The 7,621-nt window shown below is 37.6% G+C and overlaps 1 protein-coding gene across 1 annotated transcript; it reads left to right on the top strand.

The window, feature by feature from the left end:
- Nucleotides 1–3,533: 3,533 nt before the first annotated feature.
- LOC148874471 (pirin-like protein) lies at nucleotides 3,534–5,745 on the top strand. Its single transcript, XM_088965764.1, has 7 exons — nucleotides 3,534–3,922; nucleotides 4,045–4,094; nucleotides 4,190–4,228; nucleotides 4,351–4,379; nucleotides 4,480–4,542; nucleotides 4,659–4,762; nucleotides 4,857–5,745. Exons 1-7 carry the CDS (start codon nucleotides 3,807–3,809, stop codon nucleotides 5,338–5,340), a joined length of 885 nt encoding a protein of 294 aa, XP_088821890.1. The 5' UTR covers nucleotides 3,534–3,806; the 3' UTR covers nucleotides 5,341–5,745.
- The last annotated feature ends 1,876 nt before the right edge of the window (nucleotides 5,746–7,621 follow it).

Here is a 7,621-nt window from a genome sequence, read left to right as displayed (position 1 = left end):
TGAAACCGGTATATAAATATATGCTTATATCATATTTATAAATATATTATATATAAATATATGCTTATATCATATTTATAAATATATTATATATATTATATATTTTTCAAAATATTTATAATATATTGTATATCATTTATTATTTATAATATAATGTTATGCATATATTTGTATAATATATATTATAATTATAAAAACCGAAAAACTGAAGAACCGAACCGGTCAAAAACTGAAACCGGCGGACCGGTTAACCAGTGCTATCAGTTTGGTTTCAGTTTAGAGAATTGAAAAAACCGGTACCACTAGTTCAGTTTACAAAAAAGTGTCATGGTTTAGTTAACCGAACCGTGGACACCCCTATTATGAGGTCCTATGATTTTTAAGGATTTGAAGGAAACTTAAAAGATATTTTAGAAATTAATGTTAAACCAAATGATATTTTACTAGTTTACCATTAGTTTCGGGCAGGTTGGGGGAATTATATGCAAACCCCGTCCTCATTCATCCCCATTTAAAATTGAGGAAAACCCGCCCCATCCAGGGCAGGTGGGTCCCCGATTTTATAGGAAAATTGCCATCTCTATTCAAAGTGAGACGGTGAAGCCTTGGACCACTGTTTCCCTTGGTCACATCAGATGCCACATCGTCGGAAAAATCGGGAATCAGTGAGAAATCAGAGAATCAGCGAAAATGGTAATCCCTCATCCAGTGCCGATTTTAAGGGACGATTATCTACTGATTTCTGAGGAATCGACAAAATCAGCCAATCAAACAAATTTTTATCACTGATTCTTCTGTAACTGATGTGGATCCGACGTGGCACTCATTTCTGAGAAATCGGCATCGATGCCAAACATCACTTTAGTGTATATTTATTATGATGATTTCCCACTTCCCAGTAGCATGTAATGGCAAAGCATTCAACTATTCAAGTAGCAGCACAAAGGATAAGCGTCGTCAGGCCTACTCATAGAACCCACCGCACCAAACAGGCAAACACCCACCAAAATTTCCATCCAATGAAACACAAAACTGGAAACACTTGGGAGATCCAGTGAACTCACACATACATCCCACCACGTGGAGCCACGCCAACCATCAAAGTGGAATTTGCACACGGTGCGAATATTTTAAATCTGGAGTGTAGACACCAGACAGAAACAGAGTTGGTCAAACCATTCTGCTTTGAGAATATGAACCCAAATGACATCCCTAGGAGTTCCACTTCCACCTTTTTCTTTGAAGCTGGCAAGCTTCCACAATCATTGATGAATCTCAATTGCAACAGTGTTCAAAAACTAGTCAGCTTGATTTAAAAAGTCTTAATATATACCTAAATAATCTCTGTTTTATCTATGTGATAAAAAAAAAAGCTAGCAGACGCAATGCTTAGATATGATATATGTCATTTGTTTTAGATTATGTTAATTAGAGAGAAACCCCGGCTCATTGATTATTCCAAGTCCCAACAACCAACAAGGACCTCTCGTTTTCTGAGTTTCACTTCCTTCTCTCCTTAGAAAACCCACGTGAAAGGTATACAAATTAGATGTAACAACCCATCAAACAGTTGTTATTTGGATATTTTTCACAAAATCAATCTATTCACCCACAAACATTGATGGGTAGTAGATGATGCGTCTGTTTGGCATCGTTGCCGTTCCTCCATAAAACGGTGTCATATCAGAGCCATGTAGATCATGCGTCTGTTTGGCATTGTTCACGGGTTGGGTTGGGTTGGGTTGGTTTATTGGCATTTTTTCAATCGATCCAACTTGATCAGTTTACCAAGAAATGAAACCGAAACCGACCCTGTAGTAAGTAAAACCGACCTGGTTGGTTTGAGCCGGTTTTGTGAATGATTCTCTTGGAGTGAACGGTAAAGGATTCAAGTCTAAGAAGCGAAGGCTGGATACCTGGATGCCTAGAAATTAAAAATGATTTGATGGATTAAAGCTGAAATTTTATATATCAAAAATTTTTTATATAATATGTATATTTCCTCAATAAAGTTGAAATATATTTTAAAGCTGAAATATATACATACACATATATATAATACATCTGAAATATATTATATATATAATATATATCTAAGTCAGTTCGGTTTATATTTTTTTGTAAGCTCAAAACCGACCGATGTTGAAGAAAAACCAGCCGACTCAGGTTGGATTGGACCGGGTTGGTCGGTTTGGGTCTTGTTATGAACAGCCCTAGTGCCATGTTAAGTGATCTAAGAAATGGGCATTTGTTTGGAATCATTTTTTCATAAAAAATGGTGCTCCAAGCCACACTTCGAAAATCAAGAAGGCATGGCTTGGAGCAACACCAAATTTGGCATTTTCTAGAATTGCAACTTGTTGCTGTCAATAGGGATGTGAAATGGCAGTGATGTGGCATTGAATAATTGTATCGGTGCTGAAAATCTTTCTTGGAACATCGGTACCAAACATAAAAAGTTGTTGTTGATCTAGGAAACATCCTACCTGGCAACAATAACTCCAAAAAAAAAAGTCACCATTTTCTTAGAAAACGATGCTTCCATCCACACATCTGCAGTATTGATGCAAAACATATATAATATCATTTAAACTTAGGGGATGTTTGGAACCGTGGCCGTTTTTCAAAAAAATGGTGCCACGTTGGATCCACATAGGCGTTTCAACAAATGCCCATGTATCTCATTGTTTGGTTCAGTCAATTATTAAAAAATCGGGCATGCCTTGAAAATTGGGACCCCACCGATGCATGAAATGTTTCCCCCAACGGTTGACTAATGTGTATCCTATGTGGTGCTTACCTGTCAGCACATACATGAAAAACGATGATGAAAATCTCCTTACCAAACAATATAGTGTTGCTCATTGCCTACGTGGCAAAAGCATTTTTTTTTTTTGTGAAAAACGGGTCCTGGAAGCATGGGCATTTTTTCTTGAAAATTGGTCCCAAAAATGTGCCCACACTTCCAAACACCACGTTAGATGGTGTTTAAAAGAATGGGTGTTTTTTGGGACCGATTTCAAAAAAAGAACACCCACGCTTGCTAGACCCGTTTTTCACAAAAAAAAAAAAAAAGAAAAAAACACCTTCATATATTTGGTAGTGTTTTTACCACTTACGCTATGAACAACACTAATGCTTTTTGGTAAGATGATTTTGCCACATCATGTAACCATTGGAGGTATTACTGACGACGTTTCATACAACAGTTGGGATGCGATTTACAATGCATGCCCGTTTTTCAGCATTTTTTCAAAAAACGCTTGAACCAAACAGTCATATAGGCGGTTGTTTGTAGAATCGCTTACGTGGATCTGACATGGCACCGTTTTGAGAAAAACGCCCACGCTTCATGATCCAATCGGTTGGTTTACAGCATCGGCATCTCTTATTTTTTCAGCCCAATTTTATGAATAGAATGAATGGCTGGATCTGCTACCACCACCGGAGGAACCCATTTGTATCTTGACTTGGGATGAAAGAGATGGTGCCCACATCATAATGACATGAGAGTGACATCATCATAATTGGTCCAAGGTATAGGACCCACTTCCTTTTCCCACGCCTCCTCAGACCTGCAGTTACTTGTGACAGAGGCCACCACCCTTTTCTTTGTTTCTTTCTCTTCTTTCAACGTCCTCCTCTTCTTTCATATATTCTCCGAAAGGCGCTCAACACGTTATAGAGAACCGAGAGAGAGAGAGAAAGAGAGAAAGAAATCGACTTAGAGAATACGAATAGTTGGTTCTTGTTCAATCTCTTTTCGATCAAAATTAGCATCATCTTCATCATCTTTTGTCAAGAACATGTCTGGAGGAGATCAAACCTCTGTTGATAGTAGACCCAGATTGGTGGTGAGAAAGGTCTTAGCAAAGCCTCAACGTGAGGGAGATGGAGCTGTCGTTAGAAGAAGCATTGGAAGGTGTTGTCAGTTTGTTTCTTTGTTGTTAAATCTGTTTCCTTCTCTCTACTTCATTCATGGTTTCTTTTTCTTTTTAAGTTACTTTATGTTCTGGGTACTTATTTTTTGTTTCTGGGTTTAAGGATGGAATTGAAGCAGTTGGACCCCTTCCTCATGTTGGATGAGTTCTCTGGTAATACTTGTTTCTCTGTTTCTGCATTGGCTTATGATTGATCTTTCTAATTACGGACTGGCACTAATTTTGTCTTGGGCTGGTTGATCGTGCAGTTTCTGCTCCGGCTGGATTTCCTGACCATCCACACAGAGGTTTGAGAGTCTTGCTGATTGCCTCAATATTTAGGATTTGCATTTTGGTTTATTTTGTTCCCTGGGTGTTTCCCTTTTTCTTCTTCGTTGTCTTTAATTTGAACTTGAATTATGTTTTGCAGGTTTTGAGACTGTTACATACATGTTGCAGGTATGAATTGTTATTAGAAAGTTTTCAATTTTCTTTCTGGATAATTTCTTCGTGGGGATTGAGATTCTGATGACCCTAATTGGATTTTGATGGTTTTCAGGGAGCTTTCGCCCATCAAGATTTTGCAGGTCACAAGGGAACAATCAGAACTGGTGATGTGCAGGTATTAGTTTTTACTAAAAATCAAATCTCTTATCAATTATGTAAAAGAAATGCAAATGTTGAAAATTTAATGCACTGGAGGGACTCATTTCTTCATTCATATATTCTGTTCCGCAGTGGATGACTGCCGGTAGAGGGATAATCCACTCAGAAATGCCTGTTGGTGAAGGATCCCAGAAGGGTTTGCAACTTTGGATCAATTTATCATCCAAGGACAAAATGTAACTATTCAATTGAGGAATTTTTATTCATCTATACTTCTGAAATTTTGCACAAACTATGTTTCCTGATCCAAATTTGGACACTGGATGACAGGATCGAGCCTCGCTACCAAGAGTTAGTAAAGGAAGACATCAAGAGAGCAGAGAAAGATGGTGTTGAAGTTCGAGTTATTGCAGGGGAGTCAATGGGTGTCAAATCTCCTGTATACACCAGAACACCTACAATGTACCTTGATTTCACTCTAAAACCAGGAGCCCATATGAAGCAAAGTATTCCAGAATCATGGAATTCCTTTGTGTATGTAATTGAGGGGGAGGGTGTTTTTGGGTCCTTGAATTCCTCACCTGCGTCAGCTCACCATGTCCTGGTCTTGGGTCCTGGAGATGTGATCAATGTGTGGAACAAGTCCGCCAATCCCCTCAGATTCGTCTTAATTGGAGGGCAGCCTATTAATGAACCAGTTGTTCAGTATGGCCCATTTGTGATGAACACACAAGATGAGATCGATCAGACCATTGAAGATTATCACTTTTGCAAGAATGGATTTGAAAATGCCAAGCATTGGAAATCTCAATGACTGGATTAAAATTTGAATATCTGAAATTGGATCTGAAATTGAAGCCAGAGAATATTCCCCAAAAAGGAAGGGAGAAATAAAGGGGAGCCATATGTATCCCTATCCAACATTAATCCGGTAGAAGCAGAGGATTCAGAATACATGGACTATCAAATGCTTCTAGAAGCTCTATGAGAGAGATGGAAAAGTGGGGCTACTATTAGGACCTGATGAGTCAACTCATCTAGATTATCTATCTTTAAACTAGATTTTCATTCTTTTACTTTTGTTTAACTTTTTGTAATTCCATAATTTACAAGTTGATTTTTTTAAACAACAGTTCTTGTTATTTTCTTTCTTTTGAGTGTTGGTGGTGATGGTGGTTGTAACTTCTTTTTGTCAGTTGGATTTTCAATTATTTTTGCATCTACAGCTGCCAATTCTACAAAAGTTTAGTAGTTGTAAGCACTCATTAGTAGAGAGGAAAACAATTATGTGGAAGAGATTGATTTGGTTATTGCCTTTGAATGTGGAGTTCTATCATTGCTTGATTATTTAGTGCTATTTAATAAGGTTTACATAGAGTTTACACTGATATTATGTTTAGCTTCCACCTGATTCGTTTTTATCAATCCTTCAGTGGCTGATGATTAGGCAACCTTGTTATCAGCTCTAGCAATTCGAGCATAAAAGTGCCTTACTGTGGTATGATATTGTAAAGGAATGGATCCGATGATCTACATCTTTGGTTGAAGGGATAGATTTCTGAGATTGGATAGATAACTGGGGGCTTTATGTTTCCCTGGTGCATTGATTGTCCATTTACAAATTCTTGTCTTCTCTTGGTGGAAGCAATATGCAGAAAGTTAAAAGCATGGGACCTAGAAGTGACTGGATTTTGTACTTGAGTTTCTTATTTCTCCCGAAATCCAGAAAATTTGTTCTAATAGAGTTGGAAAAACAAGGTGAAAGAAAGAGCTAACTAAGAACAACCACATCTTCTTAGCAAGAGAATACTGAAGGAAAAAACATTTTCTGAGTTTCCTGATGGGTACCCCCACAATATTCAATAGGAACTGATGTTTGATCCAATCTTTTTCAGGTGTGTATTAGTGGAGGGGAGGTGATTTTCTGGGTGGCAAGATCTGGAATACAATATTTGCTTTGCGTCTGCACAACTTAGCCTCTCTTTTCTAGTGCTTAACCATTAATTTATTCTAATAGAGTCGGAAAAACAAGGTGAGAGAGAACTGACTAAGAACAATCATATCTTCTTTTTATGAGAGAACTTAAGGAAAATCATTTCCTAAGTTTCCTGATGGGTACCCCCATAACATTGAGTAGGGGCTGATATTTGATCCAATATTTTTCAGGTGTGTACTGGTGGAGGGGAGGTGATTTTCTGGATGACAAGATCCAGAATACAATGTTTGCTCCAATATTTTTCAGGTGTGTACTGGTGGAGGGGGTGGTTTTCTGGGTGATAAGATCCAGAATACAATGTTTGCTCTGCATCTGAACCACTTAGCCTCTCTCTTTTAGTGCTTAACCATAAATGTCCTTGTAGGGGAAGTATCCAACAGACATTATCTGGGAAAATCAAATTTGTTGCTGGGATTGAAGGAATATAGATTCCCATGACTTGGAGAAAATGAAGTTAATTATTTATTTATGGGGCATGATCTCATGAACCTGACTTGCACAAAAGCCAAGTTTGTATCAGCTAGCATCCATAAACCATGGAGCTGGAGATTATACAAAGTTGACTTTAGTTTTTTCCTTTTCTTAAATCATCTTAGGCTGCATCTGGCATTCCTTATTTTAAGTACTTGTATCTCTTTTTTTCAGTTAAAATGCCTCTATGAACAATGAGATTTTAACTGCAAAAAGGAGATAAGTCGTTAATAAGGAATGCCAAATGCAAAGATAGATCATTTCTCTTTATTCTGGATTTCTAATGTAGTTTTCTGAAAAAATAAATATAGAAAAGAGTTCACTTTCCATATTATTTATCAGTTCACATCCATGCCAAGATTGGCATTAACCACCAAATTTGGTTTTGGACTTATGGTTTTTGACCCTGTCACCTGGCTGAACATGGACCTTGAGAAACTGATATGGTTGGAAATCGAGCCAACTCAGTTTTCTATTTGTATGGAAAAGAAAGGCTCAAATTTTCTGGATTAGAATCAAGGCTCTATTATAATTTAGCTGTTAATGCCTAGTTAATAGCATTTTCCAATTAGATTCCTAGTCCTCCACATCTACAGTACACTGCTGCCATATCACAGACTACTGCAGA

The sequence above is a fragment of the Nelumbo lutea genome, chromosome 1 (assembly GCF_056320005.1).
Source record: "Nelumbo lutea isolate HS-2025 chromosome 1, American lotus-T2T, whole genome shotgun sequence".
Taxonomy (NCBI): Eukaryota; Viridiplantae; Streptophyta; class Magnoliopsida; order Proteales; family Nelumbonaceae; genus Nelumbo; species Nelumbo lutea.
Note: the sequence above shows the minus strand (reverse complement) of the source record. Positions and strands in the feature narration are given on the sequence as shown.